This window comes from Stegostoma tigrinum, chromosome 39, assembly GCF_030684315.1.
Source record: "Stegostoma tigrinum isolate sSteTig4 chromosome 39, sSteTig4.hap1, whole genome shotgun sequence".
Taxonomy (NCBI): Eukaryota; Metazoa; Chordata; class Chondrichthyes; order Orectolobiformes; family Stegostomatidae; genus Stegostoma; species Stegostoma tigrinum.
In genome coordinates this window covers 8,222,165-8,243,675 of record NC_081392.1, presented here as the reverse complement: position 1 = coordinate 8,243,675, position 21,511 = coordinate 8,222,165, and the positions used below count along the sequence as shown (strand labels likewise).

The following is a 21,511-nucleotide window of genomic DNA, read 5'->3' as shown; positions in this document are numbered from 1 at the left end:
ATACTCACCTGAAAGATAAGAAGTTCCTCAAAAAGGAAAAACAAAAGGGGTGAATTCAGGGTCCGGGTACACTGGTCTTTAAGATGTCATTAGCCAGATACAGAAAATAGTCAATAAGGTTATTGTATTTCTGACTTTTATATCCAGAAGACTAGAGCAGAAGGCTGCAGTTTGGGGGCATTGATGTGTAACAGCTATGCTTCAGTTATACAAAGCCATACAAAGGCAAATTAAGGGACATTGGTCAGGTGGGCACCAGGTGCCTTTGGAAATGGCAGGACAGGTTTGAGCAGTAAAGTGACTTCCTTTTGTTCCAATGAATTCTCCAAAGGACCAGGGAAGACACATTTATTATTTTTAAACGAGGCTTCCTGTTTCTTTACGTTCCTGTAGGATTCAGCTGTACTGGGTCAGAATCCTGGATCTCCCCACCTAGCACCGGTTTAGGAGCACTTTCATCGCATGGACTTCAATAGTTCAAGCCAACCTTATGACAGCTAGCTGGGATGGGGTAGGGCAATAAATCGTGACCATTTCAGAGACATTCCAAGACAAATGTGTAGGGCTACTGGGGAAATGACAGGGGAGGAGCAATATGTGGATTGCTCTTGCAGAGAGTTGGCACTGACATGGATGGGGCAAAGGCCTCTCTCTCTGCTCTAACCCTAACCATCTACAAATTGTTGAGAAAATACTGCATTCTCCCGGACATCTGCTACAAAGATACCAATGATAAACAGGGTGAGAATATCACACAAATAAGTGATCTAAACAGAAATTTAATAAACTCTTTTTTTCAGGTATTTTGAAACACTAATTGGATTTCAATTGCAGCAGAAGTATAACTTGAGACGAACGGCAAACCCTCCTTAAACTGATACAGTTCTGTAAGGCTGGTGTTTCAATGAGGTCTGGCACAGTTAGAAGCTGATTTTGTGGGTGATCGCTGAGCACATTTATTCAGCTAGGCTAATCAGTTGTGGCGAGCCCAGAGACAATGAGGAGGTGGGAGCTGAATGGTCCACCCTCTAGCTGCTGATCCAAAAGCAGCACTTGACACTAGGTTCATAGCCTGCTCCATTAGGCAGAAGATCCTGCAGAAATAAGTCCAGCTCTTACATACAACTGGGTTGATGCAAGCAATTGCAGATCAGGCAATCACTGATTGGGGTTTGGAGAGTAGCTTCTCAGTTCACAGTCTGATTGCAGCAGGGGCTGCTGTAATAACCCATCCTCATATTCAATCCCCACAATCGTGCACTGTGGTAGACTCTCTTCCAACAGGATTCGCATCAGCCCTTGGTTTTTCACAGCGGGGAGGTCTGACAGATCCAGGCGCTTTAACGTCCTGTGGAGAAAAGGCAAAGATCGGTGGTCTGGTTGAAAGGTAAAGTGAGCACAGGGTGTGGCAAAGATCAGTCATCAGCTGGAACAGGGGACCTCCAGGTATGACCTTGCCATTTTAGTTGGCACCCTAACCCTAGCCCTATCGCAGTCTCACCTTGGTATCTGACATTGTGGGTTAAAGGCTCACTTCAGAGCCTTGGGGTGGGACGGTGGCTCAGGGGTTAGCACTGCTGACTCACAGCCCAAGGGACCCAGGGTCTAATCCACCCTTGGGCAACTGTCTGTCTGGCATTTGCACATTCTGCCTGTGTCTGCATGGGCTCCCTCTGGGTGCTCCAGTTTCCTCCCACAGTCCAATGATGTACAGGTTAGGTGGACTGACTATGCTAAATTGCCTGTTGTGCTCAGGGATGGGTAGGTTAGGTGGGTGAGCTATGGAAATGCAGGGTTACAGGGGGTGGCTCTGGGTGGGGTGCTGTTCAAAGGGTTGGTGTGGAATCAATAGGCTAAATGGCCTACTTCCACAGAGTAGGGATCCTATGATGAACATAATCCACGCTGGCCTTCCCAGTGCAGTACTGAGGGAGTAATGCACCATCCAAAGTAATGCCTTTTGGATAGAAAACTGCATTCCCTTTGGTTCTCTTAGGTTGATCTAAAATACCCCATCGAAGGGCAGGCCAGTCCTCTCCAGTGCCCTGGCCAATATTCATCCCTCAATTAACAGCACTGGTGAGGAAATTAATGCTTTGGTTATCTCATTGCTTTTGGAGGATGAGCACATTTTTGCAGAATTGTACTCCTTCAGGACAGTGATGAAGAAGGCTGGTCGCTGATAAAGCCTTTTTTGCAAGTGGGGGGCCTGAGTGTTAGAATTAAAGGTGTTGCTGCAAACATAGCAGCTTTGAGTGAAGCCACACTTGAGATGCTGTTTACAGTTATGGCTGCCTACATGAGGATGATATAAAGATGGCCTTTCGTTTTGAACTGTGGGCTGTGAATAGAAAATGATACCATCTTAGCCTAGAAAACTGTAAGAAGATGTTTGCAGCTCTAAATCCAAGTTACTGGAGTATATTGTGAGTTCTACATAGATTGATGTCTTAACTGAGCAGCGAGAGAGAAGTTCAGACAGGTCAGCACTGAGTGTGCATGTGCGTGTGTTCAGAGCAATTGTGCCCAGAGAAAGTCTTATGATTGGCTTTTCAATTTGTTGTTGTGGACTCAGGGGAGCTCAGCATAGGCACAAACACTTGACTGATGCCTGGGCAAGTTGCTACGGCCTTGTGTACAGACAATATGGCTGTGGAATATGATGGTCATTAGGTTTACTGCCCATGTAAAGTTGATGTTGAGTAGGTGGATGACAGGCGGCTCATTTCAGAGTAAACCACATTGCTGTGGATCAGGAGTCACAAGTTGGCAAGACAGGTAAAGGCGACAGATTTCCTTCCCTAAAGGACATTAATAAAGCAGATTGGTTTTTCAGTAGTCTTGAGTACAGGCAAAGCATTTTAATTCCAGATTTATTTAATGAACTTAAAATCCCCACTATTGTGGTGCAATCTGAACTCCTAAATCCACACTATTAGTTTAAATCTCTGCATAATTCGGCAACAAACATAGTCATGTGCCTGATAAATACATCAGCACATTTACAGCTGCGGGAAAGACAATGTTCGCAACCAGGGAACCTAATCCAGTGAAACTGGTTTGGGGAATTACGGAAGTCAGAAGTCAGACAAATGGAATGTGAACTTAGCTTTGAGAGAGAAAGGTTGGCATAACTTACTTCAGATGGTGCAGTGAGGCTAGGCCTCGCTCGGTGACTCTAGGACACCCTGACAACCCCAGTTCTTCGAGCGAATCTCCAAAGATGTATAGGCGGCTAAGACACCAGTCATCAACGTGAGGACAGCAGCTCAGATTCAAATACTTCAGCTCCTTAAGACACACTGAATAAACACAAGGACATTTGAGAAAGAAAAAGCTTGCATTCATCACCACAAAGCATTTTACAGTCAATGAAGCTTTCTTTGAAGTGAGGTCACTGTTCTAATCATAGAATGATACTAGTAGAGACGGCGATGTCGTCTATTATATCTGTGCCAAATCTTTGCTGGAATTATTCACTTCATCCCACTCGCCTGCTCTTTCCCTCTTATGTTCAAATGGAGCCCTAGAGTCATACAGCACAGAAACAGAGCCTTTAGTCCAACTCGTCCATGCTGACTGGATATCCTAAACTGCTCTAATCCCATTTGCCAGCATTTGGCCCATATCATTCTAACCCCTTTCTATTTATGTACCTATCCCCATGCCTTTTAAATGTTGTAATTGTACCCACCTCCACCACACGCACCATGCACTGCGTGAAAGAGTTATCCCAGAGGTCCCTTTTAAGTCTTTTCCCTCTCACCTTTAATCTATACTATCTAGTTTTGGACCCCCCTACCCTTGTGAAAAGGCTTCAGCATCTCATGATTTTAAAAACCTCTATGAGGTCACCCCTCAGCTTCAAAAGTTCCGGGGAAAATAGCCCCAGCCTATTCAGCCTCTCCCTATAACTCAAATCCTCCGGTCCTGGCAACATCCTTGTAAATCTTTTGTGAACCCTTTCAAGTTTCACGACATCTTTCCTATAGCAGACAGACCAGAATTGAATGCAGTATTTTAAACGTAGCCTTTTAGGTGGTGGTATGCTCCCTTTTGGAATCACTGCAGTCCATGGGATGTAGGTATATCCACAGTGCTGTTAGAGGGTGAGTTCCAGGATTCTGACACAGCGACAGTGAAGGAACAGCAATACAGTTCCAAGCTGACAGAGTGATTTATTGCCGTGTACCATGTAGATGGTACACATGCTGCCATTGTGCAGCAGTGGTGGACAGACTGATTGTTAATGCTAGTGGATGGTTTCTTTGTCCTGGATGATGTCAAACCCTTAAATGTTATTGGGGCCGTACTCATCCAGACAAACAGACAGACTTTGATTACATTTCTGACTTGTGCCTTGAGGACAGTGGAAAGGCAATAGGGAGGCAGGAGATGATTTAGATGATGTGGAATTTCTAGCTTCTGATCTGCTCATGTAACCGTAGTATTTATTTATCTTGTCTAGTTCAATGGTAGCCTGAAATTCTACAGCACCTATCACAACCAATGAAGTGCTTTCTGAAGCGCAGTCATTATTATAATGTGGGAAATGTCAAAGAGGATCCAAGGGTCTAGTGGTATTATCATTGAACTGTTAATCCAGAGACCCAGATATTGTCCTGGAGACCTGGGTTCAAATCCTGCCATGGCAGATGGTGGAATTTGAATTCAATGAATACCTGGAATTAGGAGTCTAAAGATGACCATGAATTCATTACCGGTTGTCAGGAAAAACCCATCTGGCCCACGTGACTCCAAACTCTCAATGTGGTTGACGCATAGAACTGCCCTGTGGGCAATTAGGGATGGGCAGCAATTACTGGGCCTAGCCAGCGACACCCTCATCCCGTCAATGAATAAAGAGAAATGTAGCAGCCAATAACACAGAAAGATCCCATCATCAGAACACACAAAATGATCAGTTTTAAGGTGCCAGCAGGTAGCAGTTTTGCCCCTGGTTCTGAAAGTTATGAGTTCAACTCCCAGTTCAGAAACTAAAGTTTCTGGCACTCCACTTTAGTACTGAGGGAGTGCCGCACTGGTGGAGGGACAGTGCTGAAGGAGTGCCACACTGTCGGCAGGTCAGTGCTGAAGGAGTGCCACACTGTCGGCAGGTCAGTGCTGAAGGAGTGCCACACTATTGGCAGGTCAGTACTGAGGGAGTGCCGCACTGACAGAGGGTCAGTACTGAGGGGGTGCCACAATGACAGAAGGTCAGTACTAAGGGAGCACCACAAAGACAGAGGGTCAGTGCTGAGGGGGTGCCACAAAGACAGAGGGTCAGTACTGAGGGGGTGCCACAATGACAAACGGTCAGTGCTGAGTGAGTACGGCATGGCTTTTTTTTTAAACAGGAAGGAATGTCAAACCGACACACTTCTGCGCCATCAGTTCATGCAAAAGATCTCATGAAAGCATATCAAAGTCAAGCAGGGAGATTTCCTCAGTGTCCTTACCAATATTTTTCTGAGTCAACATCACAAAGACGGATTATCTGTTCGTTATCACAATGCTGCTCGTTAGTTTGCAGTGTGCAAATTGTCTTCTACATTTCCTATTTGATATTAGTGGCTATAATGATGAACACTTAGTTGATTGCAATTTGTTTTGTGATGCCCTGAGGTTGTGAAACACAAAGTCAGAAGTCACACAACACCAGGTTATAGTCCAACAGGTTTATTGAAAATCACAAGCTTTTGGAACATAGCCCCTTTGATTGGTGCAGTGAGAGAGATGAACACACAGACACAGAGGTTATAGGCAGAGAGATCAAGGGTGGGAGATATCAAAAGATCAAGAGCATCAACAGCTGAATAACCAGGGGTGATCTATAATCCGATTAAGTGAGGTAGAAGGTGAAGACATTGTGGTCGAGGATGAAGCAGATGAGTTGTAGGATGGCGTCTGGAAATTGGCCATTGTTGGTACTGAATACTAAAGCTGTTTCAGCGATACTATTGTCATGGGGATGCTGGTGTAAAGTGCTGAAATGTCCATTTTGACAAGGAATGTTCCTGGTTCGACTGGTCAGTGGGTGCTGAGTTTCTGTAAGAAATCTGTAGTGTCACGACAGAAGCTGGGAGTTCCCAGTACAATGAGTTTCAAGATGGCCTCGACATAGCCAGAGAGGATCTCACACAGGGTCCAATTGCCTGATATGATGGGATGTCCAGGTGTGTTAGCATTGTGTCTCTTCAGAAGGCAGTAAGTCTCCTATGTGAGAAGTACATGGGATGAGAGTGCGTAGGGTACTCTGAAGGTCTGGATCAAAAGTTGACAAGTGTGTTCTTTGGTCAGATTGGCAGGTAGTTGTCTCTTGTGCTCCTGGTTGTTCAGTTGTCAGTATACTTCTTCGCAGTAGTCTGTTCTGTTCTGTTCTGTACGACGATGGCTCCTCCATTGTCTGCTGGTTTGATGACAATATTGCACTTGGTCTTGAGAGCACGGATGGCATTGCGTTGTGCTTGGGTGACATTCTACGCTACCTTGTGAGTGAAGTTGATGAATCTGGCATTAATGCATCTCCTGGTGGCTTGAGCATACATGTCAAGTCTAGATCAGCGGCCTTCCAGAGGGGTCCAATTTGGTTCCTTCTTCTTTGGCGGCTGCACCACGGATCTCTCTGTTCGACTATACCGGTTCATTGGTTGTCTTATTGGGCTTGCTGCTGACATCTTGGGGTTTGTGGAAGAATTCCCAGATCCTCATTTGCCTGATGAATCCCTCTGTGTCTGCCATGAGACTCAGAGGACACATGCATCTCCATCAAGGATGGACACCTCAATACCTCACTCTACCACAAGTCCACAACCTCACAATGCTGCTGCAACGCTTCTCTAGCTTACACTCTAAACATGTTAAAGAAGCCATCCCTTACAGACAAGCCCTGCATATACACAGGATCTACTCAGATGAGGAGGAATGTGACGGACACCAAAACGGACTTGAAGGAACTATGTCCAATAGAGTACCCTTCATTGTCCAGTACTTCCCCAGAGCAGAGAAATTACACCATGTTCTTCGCAGCCTTCAACATGTCATTGATAATGATAAGCATCTCGCCATGATCTTCCCTACACTTCTCATCTTCAAACAACGGCAAAACCTCAAACAGACAATTGTTTGCAGCAAGCTACCCACCCTTCAGGCCAACAACGTCCACAATATCATACAACCCTGACACAGTAACCTCTAAAAGACATGTCAGATCTTCGACATGGACACTACCGTCACTCATCCAAACATCACCCACTAAATGCACGGCAGATCCTCATGTGACTCGGCCAATGTTGTCTATCTGCTACATTGCGTGCAAGGATGCCCTGAGGCATGGTATATTTGTGGGACCACGCAGACGCTATGACAACGGATGAATGGACACCGTGCAACAGTCACCCAACAGAAATGTTCCCTCCCACTGAAGGAACACTTCAGTAGTCAAGGGCATTCAGCCTCTGATCTGTGGGTAACCATCCTCCAAGGCAAACTTCGAGATGTACAACACAGAATCGCCAAGCAGAGACTGATAGCCAGATTCTGTGCCCATGAAGATGACCTCAACTGTGATCTTGGACCTATGCTGCGCTACATGTGACCCCACCTCACTATTCTGTACCTGCAAAATCTTCCTAACTGTCCTGTTTTGACACCATCACCTCAATAAATTGTTATTACCTCTCTACCTGAATTAGTTTGGAAGTTTTGAATTACTTATTACTTTGGTTAGACTGTCAGCATGTGACTGTTAAACTTATCATGTTAATCAAGTCATTTAGTTTGTCTCCAACACCACCTTATTTTTAATCTTTTGTACTTATCTCTCTGCCTCATTTAATCAGATTACAGGTCATCCTTTCGCAGGTTATTCAGCTGTTGACAGTTTACTCACTGTCTAACACTCTTGGTCACCTGTAGAGATTTACTATCTGACACTCCAGTTGTGTGATCTTTTGATCTGTCTGCCCTTGATCTCTCGGCCTATAAATTCTGTGTCTGTGTCTCTTCTCTCTCACCGCACCTGACGAAGGGGCTGCGCTCTGAAAGCTTATGATTTCAAATAAACCTGTTGGTCTATAAACTGATGTCATGTGACTACTGACTTTGTTCACCTCAGTCCAACACTGACACCTCCACATTGTGTCAACATAGCATGTCTTTTCTATAATTTTAGAAAGGTTGGGAACTTCGGCTCTCAATCTTTCAGCAATAGATTTGGCGATGGTGGTGGTTGACTTGTAGTGTCACTGGCCTAGTAATCCAATAGCCCAGGGTAATGCTCTGGGGATAAGTTCAAATCCTATCATCGTATCTGATACAGTTTACATTCAACAGATAACCGGGTGCTCCGGTTTCCTCCCACAATCCAAAGATGTGCAGGCTAGGTGGATTAGCCATGCTCAATTGCCCCATAGTGTTCAGGGGTGTGTGGGTTATAGGGGGATGAGTCTGGGTGGGATACTTCAAGGGGTAGTGTGAACTTGTTGGACTGAAGGGCCTGTTTCCACACTGTGGGGAATCTAATCTAATCTAAAATCTAGAATTGAAAGCTGGTTGCAGCAAAGGTTGATTATTGTAAAATTGTTGCTTACTCATGTCTTTTACAGAAGGAACTCTGCCATGGTTACCCAGTCTGGCCTACATGTGATTCAAGACTCTCAACAATGTGATTGATTGGCAAATACTGTATCAAACAAATACAGAGGACAGAAACCAGATGAACAAAACAAAACAAAAAACATAAATTGCTGGATAAACTCAGCAGGTCTGGCAACATGTGGAGAGAGAGAAAAAGAATTAACATTTCATGTCCAGTTACCCTTCTTCAGAACTGACAACAGCCTGGAAAATGTGGTATTCTTGCTGTGGGAAGGGGTTTGGAGTGCCTTTGAGCTGGTAGGTGGAGATGGAGCCTAGAGCGTGAGAATGACAGTTCGGCAAAAGGGATGGATAACGGGAAGTCAAGGACAAAGAAAAACTGATAATGGGAACCATAAGGAGGTAACTATGGGTTGGATGTGCTGAAAGCAGCCCATGTCATGACAGGGCCAGGGTTGGTGGGGTGGGTAAAAGACACAGAAGGAAGTGTTTTCAAGTTATAAAATTATTGAACTTGTTATGGATCAGAGCAGACCCCCTCAAATTATTTTAAGAAGGTAGCCTAGACCCTAACTTTTACTTATCAAGTGCTGTGTTCCAGATGTAATTCAATAGGTCAAACTACTCAGCATTAAGCAAAACATATTTTAATTAAACACTATAGTTAAAATACAACTAAGGAAAGAAGAACTTAGAATAACAATGCTACTGGAGAACAGAATAATAGATACAGTAGCTACTACTAATTATCTGTTTCAATTTGGTAACATCCCATTAATATACACCTTGGCAAAAGGGCGAAGTCAGAAACAGATTATCTCTCATGCAAACCAGCAGCAGAGGGAGTGAAGAAACAAATGAAAACTCATAGACAGTAGCAGCTATGAGACATTTACTGCAGCTTTCACCCCTGTTGAGGCTTCAACTGCTAAAGCTAAACCTAAAAACCAGAAATCCTGATCTGTGAGAGCTTACCACACCCATCCAGACTGCTTCTAGCATTCTAACTTTTTAAAAAGCCCTAAGGCCTCACAAATTGTTTATCTTCCGTGACGGTATTTGGCAGCTGTCCTCCAATTTCTCTCTCAAAGAAACCAGGGAAAAACGCACCTGTTAAAAGCCACGGCATTATCACAAACTCAGTATTGAGTCCAGAAGGCTGCAGGATCCCCAAATGAAGAATGAGATATCATTCTTCCAGCTTGCACTGAGCCAAGCTGGAACACTGCAACAGGCCAGGGATAGAAATGTTGGATAGGGAAGAGTGTTGTGTTGAAGTGGCAGTTATCAGTCCACCCAGTATGATTCGAGGCACCAGAAACAGCAGCAACCCTTGCCCTGTCAAATAATATATAAGCTGTTCATTCACTGCTCCTAGTCAAAATCTTAGAACTCTCTTCCGAATAGCACTGTGACAGGTGGCTCACCACCATCTTCTCAAGGGTCGGGCAATAAATAGCCACATTATGTGAATGCGTAAAAAAATGCACTTCACTCATTCTCACCTAAATTCTCCATCCCGTCATAGGTTAGCAAGGAGCCGCTGGCATCGACTGCTTCGAGCGGAACATCTTTGAAGTTCAGGAAATCCCAGCTGTACTTGCCCCTTCGGTTTGTGCGGACCCAGTCTTCATGGCCTGCGAACCTGCAAAACAAGTCAAAATGGAATCATCGCCTGGGCCCCCGCATAACCCTACAGTGAACTGGAGGCATTTATATTATACAAGGGACCCGACTGTAGCTCTACCGACACATTGCCTGAGCTGCCCAGAATTAATCCCAGCACCCTGTATGCTCCTAACAGTGCTGGACATTTGAAGGTCAAACACTTAGGGATGATGGAAATCCGAAATACAGACAGACACTGCTGGAGAAACTCAGCAGGTTCAAAAGCAACTGCAGAGAGAGGTAAAAAGAAATGATAAAACTGAAAACTTGTGAAGAATGAGAAGTCTTTTAGCAATTGCAGAGGCCAGAAAGATATGGGGAAGTGCAAACCAAAGGGCGAGCCATGGGCAAGTGTGTTTAAGTGAGATGGAATTAGTCCCAGGATTCACTGAGCACAGACGATGTGAAACTTGGAGGGATTATAAATCGTCAGGATGACAATGTAGATCTTCAAAAGTATAACAAGTTGGTGAAAAAGGCAGTCAGGTGACAGATGAAGTTCATCTGTAGTGATTCATTTTGGAAGGAAAAAGATACAGACACAATATAAAGTAAAGAATACAACCCTAAAGGAGTACAGGAGCAGAAGGATCTGGGTGTATATGTGCATAAGTTATTAAAAAGTTTGGAGGGCGGGTTGAGAGAACGGTCAATAAATCTTTTTGTATTCTGAACTTTCTTCATTAGGGCATGGAGTACAACAACAAAGAGGTTATGTTGAACTTGTACAAGATACTAATTCAGCATCAGCTGGAATACTGCATCCAGTTCTAGGTGCTGGAGCTTTAGGAAGGACATGAATGCATTGGAGAGAGTGCAGAATATCATTATTGAAAGAGTTTCAAGGACGAGAAACTTCAGTTATGAAGAAAGTTTGGAGAAGTTGAGATTGTAGAGAAAGCTTAGAAGAGGGGTCTTCCAAATCATGATGGGTCTGGACAGAGTATACAGGGAGAAGATGTTTACACTTTTTGAAGGCGTTGAGATCAAGAGGCCATATTTTAAAATAATAGTTAAAAAAAGACATGCACTGCTAGACAGTGTGGTGAAGGCAGATTCAATTGAGGCATTCAGAACAGAATTGGACAGTTACTTGAAAAGGAGCAATGTGTAGGATTATAGGAATAAGGCAACAGAAGGACACCAAATCAACTGTTCACTTACAGATCTGATGCAGATACCATGGGCCTCCATCTGAAGTACAACAATTCAGTGACAATTGTGTGTTAGCAGCTGAAATTCTTGAGTGCGATGTGAAGTTAACAGCAACTTGTGGTTATAAAGGAGAATTGAGGGAACAGAATATCACAAAGCACTTCACGGGGAAACAATTGATGACCAAAGGTTTGGCCAGATTGGTCTTGGGGATCCCATGCAGAAGACTATAAAAATGCCGTAACTTCTATCCAGAAATGCATCTGGAACACTTGCGCATGTACATTTGACCCATTCTGCTCCTAATCTTCCCATTTTGTTCAGCAACAAAACCATCAACAGCATGCGTGCATCTGCAGAGCATGAAAGCTCTCTTTGATTACTGTTTCATTCTTGGGAATAAAATTGTTGAATTTACACTGGATCAAGAACAGACAGAATGGAGTTCAGAACAAGCAAGTCAAGAAACAATAAAGGAAATGAATGAGGGCTTCAGCAACGGATGAGCTGAAGTGGTGGCGCAGTCAGGCAGAATCACTGAGGTGGAAACAGGTGGATATAGTGTAAAACACGTAAATGGCTGAAGCCTCATTTTCATATCAAACATGACACCAAGGTTGTGCAGAGTCTGGTTCAACCTCAGGCAGATGCCAGGGAGAAAAAGATGTACTGAGAAGATTTTGCGCCAGTCATTTTAACATAGCATCCTGCTCACATGTCCACTTGCCTGTCCGCAGCATGCTGTAATGTTCCAGTGAATTACAGCGTAAACTGGAGGATGAACATCTCATCTTTGGTCTAAGCACTTTACAACCTTCTAGACTCAATATTGAGTTCAAATCATTCAAATTGGGAACACATTCTGATTTTGTCCCTTTTTTCTAGCTTTACTTGTTACATTCTCTGTCACCAAGTCCTCCCTCTCTTCCCCTCCCCTTCAGTGGGACTGCCTGTTCTTCCCAGTCCAGCAGTTAGACACACCACTGTTCTGCTATTCTCACTGTCCAATCACTTAATCTGAACCATCAACATCCTTCACCTTCTCCTGCCCTCACTGATCCCCAACATTGTGCCATCCTTACTTCACGTCAGCTCTGATGAAGAATCATCTAGACTCAAAATGTTAGCTCACTCTCTCTCCATGGATGCTGTCTGACCCGCTGTGATCTCCAGCATTTTTTATATTTTCAGTACAGATTCCAGCATCTGCAGTAATTTGCTCCTACTGAAGACAATAGTTTCAATCATCCCATTATCTAGTAGGAGAAGTCAGATAAACAGTCTGACAATTGAGGGAGTGAAGAGGTCAAGAAAGGGACGGTATACAGGGTTATGAGACAAACACAGACAAATGGGACTAGTTTTTAGTTTGAGGATCTTGGTCAACATGGACGAATTGGAAAGGTTGGTTTCCATGTCGAATTACTCTATGTGAGATAAAGCCAGGTGCCGTGAGCGTATGTGTAGAATCTGTGTTACTGAGGGTACAGCACGCAGACAAGAAATAGAACAGGGTCAAGGACAGATGCTTGAGGATATCAGAGGAAACAGCGCAGGAGACAAGCCACTTCAACTGATACCACACATCCAATTACATAAGATGTGGAGGTGCCAGTGTGGGACTGGGTGGACAAAGTCAGAAGTCATACGATACCAGGTTATGGTCCAACAGGTTTATTTAAAATCACAAGCTTTTGGAAACTATTGGACCACAACCTGGTGTCGTGTGATTTCTGACAATTAGATAAATAAGAATGGTATCAGGAAAGAGCCCCCACCCCACCATGCCGACTCGATAATGGTGGTGAAGCACTGGAGGATGGGCTGGTCAACAGCAGCAAAGACTGCAGGCAGGCAGAGAAGGACCAGGACAGATAGGCCTCCTTTGCCACAGTCACATAGGATGTCAATGGTCAGCAAGGTTGTAAATTGTCCAAGCAAAAGACATGCTGTTCATCAAGCTTCTAGTGAGCCTCAGAGGTTGGGGACTGAAGCAGCAAAGGTGGAAGGGAAGCAGAATTAAAGTACAAATCAACTGGAGCTCTGGACCACGCTTGCAGGCTAGACAGAAGAGTTCAGCAGAGCAACCATCCAATCTGCATTTGGTGTCCCAATGTGCAAGAAACCATATTGAGGACAGGTGTCGCTTCACCCAATACTGATGCACTTTCCTCACACTGTTTTCTCTTTGAACCTTTCATGTCCCCTTGTCAACTCTCCACTCTCCTTTAACTTCTCATCATTTCCTCTAATGTTCTTACGTGCATAATACACTTCTGTTTTATTGTTAAAAACCAGATCTACAATATTGATTCAGTGAGAGACAATCTCGTTAAAACCAAAAATTAACAAAATACAATCAATTGAGCCAGATTTCAGCCTGGGATCTGACCTGTCCAGTAATAACATCAGCTGGAATTACAACATAACTAAATGACAGAATCACTCACCGCTACCATTTCAGGCCAGGCCCAATAAAGTGTGCATCACCCAACTGGTGCACTTTGCAGCTGACTCATTCATTCCTTGAGATTCTCTCCTGCTTGCCACCTCCTTCCTTCCTCAATCCTCCCTCTTGCCAATCCTTGATTCCCTCTCCAACACTTCCGTCTACCAATTAACTATAAGCCTCTGCTCACTGCTTTGCTCCCGACTGTCATTTGCCAGCTTTCTCCTCCACCCCCTCTTCACTTCCCTCCCCGACTCTCCCACACGCCACCTCCCTCATCTATCCATCTGCTTGTCATCTCCCTCCCTGACTCTCCCACTCACCACCTCCTTTCTCAATCCTACACCGCTTCACTTCCTTCCCCAACTCTCCTGCTCATCCCTCAACACCCCAGTCCAGTCTGACGTTTTCACTCGCAGTAAGTATCCGGTAGAGAAAGCAGTCATTTAGCTTATGGGGCTGGTGGTGAGTGTGTGGCAAGTGGAAATAATTTGGATTTCTTTTGTCCAAAAGTCAAAGTCATCACAAGACTGCCTATTCCTCAAGTATGTGCAGTATATCAAGGAGACGGATTACACTGATGGTGCAATAAAGTAAAGTCGTAGGAGCATAAAGGCCGGCAGAGACCCACTGCCCTGAATGGCCTCCCCCTCTGTAAAGTTATCATTTCATTATGGACTGTTATGGTGCTATATTAACCTCATCGACAATTGTACAGAGCACATGAAGGTTGACACCATGACATACCGTACAGCTCCTCGCTGCTGCAGGATATAGTGAGTTGCAGCAGCGTAAATACCATACATTTTCTTGGTATATCCATAGTATCTGAAATAGAGAGAAAAGTTGTAATGATATCGCACCTTTCACAAGCTAGAATCATCGAATGATGCAGTACAGATAGCGGACTTTCAGGTCACTGTACCTGTGATTTTGGCAGGTCCCATTCCCATTAATCCCATTTTCCCTGTAAGAATTTTCTATTCATTTATTCATCAAATCATCTTTTAAAAATTATGACTTCTAGGCAGAGCTCAATAACTCTGTGCTAAAAAAAGCAGTTCTCAAGTTGTCTCTGGTTCTTTTTCCAACTTCCTTGAAACTGTAACTGCTGCCAGCAGCACAGGATTCAATTCTTGTTTCAGCTGAGACAACTCATCTCTTCAATAAGGGACAAAATGTTACAGCGGTATGGGGAAAGAACAGGGGAGTCTTTGAATCAGCTGGTCTGGTCTTGATGGGTTGAATGGCCTCTGTGCATATTACCTGAGGGACGACTGGGGTGTCCCTGAAGTTCTGTGATCTCTTACACAGAGCTGAGGGGTCAGGCAGGGTCACAGTTTAACACCTCACCCTCAAGGTCCCATGATTCAGCACTGCCTCAGCACAGCATGTGCTGACAGCTCAGACGCTCGAATCTTTTGGGTCAGAGTCAGACTTCTGACTAAGCCACAGCCGTGCTGCCTGCCAAGCCAATAGAGTGCTGAGGCCATGACCACAAGCCAAGCAACACTGACTGTGCTGGAAACACAGAGTTCTAAACAGTTCAGGACCACATCAGCTAATACACATTCTGATCCAACCACCAGGGCCTGTTCTTGTTTTGGGAAGTGAGATACGCAACATTCTAAATAACACGCTTTCCGCTAGCCTTGAAGCAATTGTCAGCATTCCCAGAAACAGCATCCCGTCAAATCAGACAAAGACATCACAAGGTGAGAGGAAAACGTTACACTCCAAACGCCTGCCTAGCTTTTCTTGTTCGGAAAAGGTGTTAAACCAAGGCCCAGGCTGCGGAGCACAGGGTCATACAGCACAGAAACAGATTCCTCAGCCCAACCAGTCCAGGCTGAACATAATCCCAAACTAAACTAGACCCAACTGCTTGCTCCTGGCCCATTTCCCTCCAAATCTTTCCTATTAATCTATGTATCTAAGTGTGTTTTAAATGCAATGAGCAATGAAGGCAAGCATGCCAAATGCCTTTCTAAGCGCCCTGTCTATATGTGATGCAAACTTCAAAAAAATTATGCACCTGAACCCCTATGTCTTTCTGTTCTACAACACCGCCCAAGGCCCTACCATTAATCGTATAAATCCTTAAAAGATCTGTGGGCAGTATTTTGAGCAAGGAAGTCCTGACAGCCAAAATAGACCCAACCACCAACATCACACATACAACTTAATCTGGCCACTGATCTCAGGACAGTTGATGGGAGCTTGCTGTGTATACATTGGTTGCCAGATCCACTACATCACAACAGTTCTTCATTGCCTGTAAAATGTTACTGGACATTCTGAGGTTGTGATGGCGACCATATAAGTGCAAGTTCTTTTTCTCTCTTAAATCTGTGCTTGGACCACCAGACAATGCAGGCTGCAAAGTTCACTTTGCAAGTCTATAAGGACTAGGAGGCCCTAAAATCTGCAAACTCTTTCACCAAAATCAGAGACCTAGAAAGTCACAGTTAATATCTCTCCATGGTTATGCATCTCCTTTTCTCTAAAGCCTTCCTATTTTTGTTATGATTTTACTTCTGCTCTGCTGTTTCTTTCGTCAGCCTTTAGCTGCCCTGCTTCAGTTTTATGACTTCCCTCAGCTGTTCCCACTCCTCTGGTTCTGTTCCTGTCAAAATGTCCCGGTTCTCGTTCAGTGCCCAGATGCTGCATCCAGTAGCATGGTCCAGTGAAGTGTACAGGTTCCCAAGATCTGGCACACTAACTCCACTGCACAAGGCCATTTAAAGTCAATTTAACGGCAATCCCCCAAGGTCACAGAATTTTTCCTACAAGGCACAGCACAGAAACTGTATAAAACATCAGCTGGAGCACTGCTTGCTGTTCTGGCCACTGTATTAGAAGAAAGATGGAGTTATGCTGGAGATGTTACAGAGGAGATTTTGACCTGACTGGAGAATTTTCATTCTGAGGAAAGACTCAATAAGCTGAGTTGTCTTTCCTTAGAACAGGTTGTCTTTGTCACATATAGACAGGGTGGTGAAAAACGGCATTTGGCACGCTTGCATTCGTTGCTCAGTCCTTTGAGTATAGGAGTTGGGAAGTCATGTTGAGGTTGTACAGGACATTAATGAGGCCTACTCTGGAATACTGTATCCAGTTCTGGTCGTTCAGTTATAGGAAGGATATTATTAAGCTGGAGAGGGTTCCGAAGAGATTTACCACGTATAGAAGGTTTCCATAATAAAGAATGGCTGGACAGGCTGGGACTTTTTTCACTGCAACGTAAGAGGTTGGGAGGCTAAATTATAGAAGTTTATAAAATAACGAGGGGTATAGACAGGGTTAATGGTAGTTGTCTTTTCCCAAGGGTGGGGGACTTCAAGACTGGGGGGCACATTCATAAGCGAGCAGAGAGAGATATAAAAAAGACATGAGGGAAATGTTTTTACACAGATGGTGGTTCGCGTGTGGAATGAACTTCCTGAGGAAGTGGTGGATGTGAGTATAATTGCAATGTTTAAAATAATTTGGATAAGTACATAAATAGGAAAGGTCTGGAGGGATACAAGCCAGGAACAGGCAGATGGGGAACAAAAACAAAGTTGCTGAAAAAGCTCAGCAGGTCTGGCAGCATCTGTGAAGGACAAAACAGAGTTAACGTTTCGGGTCTGGTGACCTTTCCTCAGAACCCGAAACGTCAACAGACCCGAAATGTTAACTGTTTTCTCCTCCAAAGATGCTGCGAGACCTGCTGAGCTTTTCCAGCAACTTTGTTTTTGTTCCTGATTCACAGCATCTGCAGTTCTTTTGGCGTTTGTATTTAGCGGGTAGATGGGACCAGGTTCGTTTGGGATTATGGTGGTATGGACTGGTTGTACCAAAGGGTCTGTTTCCGTGCTGTATGACGCTGTAGGAGGCTGAGGGGAGATTTGGTTGAAGTGAATAAAATTATGAGGAGTCTAAACAGTGTGGCTAGGAACGTCCCATTGCCCATGTTTATGAACTCCGCAACCAAGGGCATAGGTTCAGGGGTAGGAGTGGAAGGCTTAGAGAAGATTCAAGGGATTTGGAACTCACAGCCTGAAAGGATGGTCGACACAGGAAACCTCTGAACGTACATTTAAAACGTACTTAGGAATGCTCCTGAAATGCTGCAAACTGCAGACTGAGAACTGCAAATGAGATTAGGCTGGAGGGATACTTGATGGTCAACACAAGCACAATAGGCCAAATGGCCTCTCATTATGCTACACACTTCTATGATCCTGGTAATATTTTTTAAAACCTGTCTTGTAAAGGTCATAATGAGCAAGACACAATCGCCTGGTCCCATATTTGGTGGTCATCTATTTGTTCTCTAGGACAGAGTGTCCAGCCTCAGAGGGAATGATGCTCTCGGCTTGTTAGTAACAGATGTGAGAGCTGGCACAACAGACGACACCATCACCGGGAACCTATCTCTTCCCAGTGACCCAATACCAAGCACAGCATCACTTTACCAGGACTCTGTACAATTTTTATAACACATCTGTGATGGGGGAGGGTTAGAATCTTAAACAAGGAGGAGTAGAGAGAGATTTTAAAAAGACATGAGGAGCAATGTTTTTACACAGGGAGTGGTTTGTGTGTGGAATGAACTTTCAGAGCAAGTAGTGAATGTGCATAAAGTTACAATGTTTAAAAGACATTTCGATAAGTGCATGAATAAGAAATGATTGAAGGGAAATGTGCCAAGTCCAGGCAGGTCAGACTAGTTTAGTTTGGGATTATGGTTAGCGTGAACTGGTTGGAACAAAGGGTCAGTTTCCGTGTAGCATGACTCTGCAGATCTGGACTACGATGTGTTAACTGATGTGGGTAACTGCAACGTGTACTTTACAGCACAGACCCAATGAGGTCTGAATAGGACTCAGCAACATGCACCTGATATCATGACCTGGGGAACTCAATATGTGGGGTTGCTTTTTTTTTAATATTTCATAGGATGTTGGGAGTCACCATGCAAAACTAGCAATAATTACAGATCTTTGACCCATGATTGTAAAGGTATCTGCCTTAAACCTTGACTCTATTTCTCTCTCTCCACAGATTCCCCTCGTGTCTTTTTAACATCTCTCTCCTCTCTGTACTCTGCTGAGTATTCCCAGCACTATATTTTTTATTTCAGATTTTGGTATCCAAAGGCATATTTCTGTTAATCAAACAAACCTACATGTTTTTCCTCCGCAGATTCCAATTTCGAAATTTAATGCTCCAGTTGAAAAGGTTTTCGATGTCATAAAAACGTTCATAAAGTTTCAGCAGAGCCTGCTTTGCCCAGTGATCCTGTGCCAGCTTAGAGGAGTCACTGTGATTCTGGCAACTGCAAGGCACAACAACCTGGTACACTCCAACCTAAAGGTAAACAGAAAGCATTATTCAGCAGCTTCACCAGTAACCATTGACCCCTCTGTCCCCCACTGACCATTACCAGAGGGAACGACCTACACTCCCAACAAGTGACCAGTAACACAGGGATTGACCCCCTCTGTCTCCACTGGCCAGCGCCACAGGGTGTGAATCCCTGACCACTTCCAACAGTGACTGACAACACCAGGAGGAGCGGGCGGGTCCTGGGTGTGGGTGGGCGGGCCTTCAGCGGGGGACAGGCCTGGAGGCGGTACGTGATCGCGGGGTAGGATGCCGGGACAGGGCGGTCAACTGTTTGCATCCTCTCTCTGTAGCAACCGCTACGCAGGGAGCGTTTACGAACAGGGTCTCTGCCACCCTGGGGCGCATTCGGGTTGTAGCAGGGGCACCGACAGCTGTTCCTTACCGTTCTCCGTGAAGAGATGGAGGCCAAGCGCCTCAACAGCACCGCCATCCCTCACCGAGGAGGTGACACTGAAAGAGCAAGAGCGGCGCTGGGAGTAAGCGAACTCGCTGCAGCGCCGCCATAGGCAGGAGGACTAAAGCATTCGGCTCACAGTCCAGCTGTAGTTAGTTCTTCAAATATGTGCAGAAAAGAGGGGGGGCAAGATCACAATTTATTTATTGGTAAGGATTGTGTCAAATTGGAAGGAGTAGTGTGGAAAATTGCAATGTACAGTCATAGGTCAAAAGATGTCAGTCTTCACTTTAGAAGACTGAGAATGCTTGCCCAAGATGCTTGAAAATCAAGGTTTGAAGGGGAGAGAAGAACGTAAAATAATCACCACCAACACAGAAATGGTACTAAAAAAAAGGGAACTAAGGGGCAATTTTTTCACACATTGGGTGGTGCATGTATGGAATAAGCTGCCAGAGCAAGTGGTGAAGGCTAGTACAATTACCACATTTAAAAGGGATCTGTATGGGTACATGAATAGGAAGGGTTTGGATGGATACGGTCCAAATGCTGGCAGATGGAGCCAGATTAATTTAGGATATCTGGTTGGCATGGACAGGTTGGCTCGAAGGGTCTGTTCCTACTGTACAACTCTTTGACACTACTACCTGAAAGGCAGTCATGAGTGTTAGGTTGAGTGCTTCTAAAAAAGGAATCATTACTTTTCAAAATAATCCTTTTCCCATTTTAATTCTCAATCAAAATGTAGCAAAAAAAATCAGTCTTTATAAGATATTTTGAGAGTTTGGATTTCAAAATAGTAGTATATGGGTGGTGGTTACTTCAATGAAGTTTTTTTTGAAAACAATAAGTCTGAAATGAAATAAACAAATATTTTGCTTTTATCTTCCCTATAGATGATATAAAAACATTTTAGTAACAGCTATAAAACAAGAAGTGGAAAGGAAAGAGGAAATGAGCAAAATTACATTCAGTACGGTGGCTCAGAGGTTAGCACTGCTGCCTCACAGCAATCAGGGACCTGGGTTTGGTTTCACCATCGGGCGACTGTCTGTGTGGAGTTTGCACATTCTCCCTGGGTCTCTCTGGGTTTTCATCAGGTGCTCTGGTTTCCTCACATAGTGCAAAGATGTGCAGGTTAGGTGGATTGGCCATGCTAAGTTGTAGTGTTCAGAGATGTGTAGATTAGGGGGATGGGTCTGAGTGGGATGCTCTGAGGGTCAATGTGGACTTGTTGGTCTGATGGGCCTGTTTCCACACTGTAGGGATTCTATGAAGAATGGAAGTGGTACTGAACAAACTTAGGAAGTTGTGAGCTGACAAGTCTCTGGATCCAAGATAACAAAGTGTGAAGCTGGATGAACACAGCAGGCCAAGCAGCATCTCAGGAGCACAAAAGCTGATGTTTCGGGCCTAGATCCTTCATCAGAGAGGGGGATGGGAAGAGGGTTCTGAAATAAATAGGGAGAGGGGGGAGGCGGACCGAAAGATGGATAGAAGAGAAGATAGGTGGAGAGGAGAGTATAGGTGGGGAGGGGATAGGTCAGTCCAGGGAGGACGGACAGGTCAAGGAGGCAGGATGAGGTTAGTAGGTGGGAAATGGAGGTGCGGCTTGAGGTGGGAGGAGGGGATAGGTGAGAGGAAGAACAAGTTAGGGAGGTGGGGACGAGCTGGGCTGATTTTGGGAAGCAGTGGGGGAAGGGGAGATTTTGAGGTGTGGGGGCATTTTCACCATGGACATCCAGTCCCTATACGCCTGCATTCCTCATGCAGATGGCCTCAAGGCCCTCTGCTTCTTCCTGTCCCGTGTGCCCGACCAGTCCCCCTGCACCGACACCCTCATCCGCCTAGCC

At 44.7% G+C, this 21,511-nt stretch overlaps 1 protein-coding gene across 1 annotated transcript; it reads right to left on the bottom strand.

Annotated features, from left to right (window-relative positions):
• Positions 1-763: 763 nt before the first annotated feature.
• Positions 764-19,713, bottom strand: dmac2 (distal membrane arm assembly component 2). The gene is made up of 6 exons (XM_048522201.1): positions 19,647-19,713; positions 19,044-19,225; positions 14,618-14,698; positions 10,104-10,243; positions 3,140-3,302; positions 764-1,348 (listed from the first exon to the last, which is right to left on the bottom strand). The coding sequence occupies exons 1-6, from the start codon at positions 19,692-19,694 to the stop codon at positions 1,159-1,161; spliced, it is 804 nt and encodes a 267-aa protein (XP_048378158.1). The 5' UTR covers positions 19,695-19,713; the 3' UTR covers positions 764-1,158.
• Positions 19,714-21,511: the final 1,798 nt, after the last annotated feature.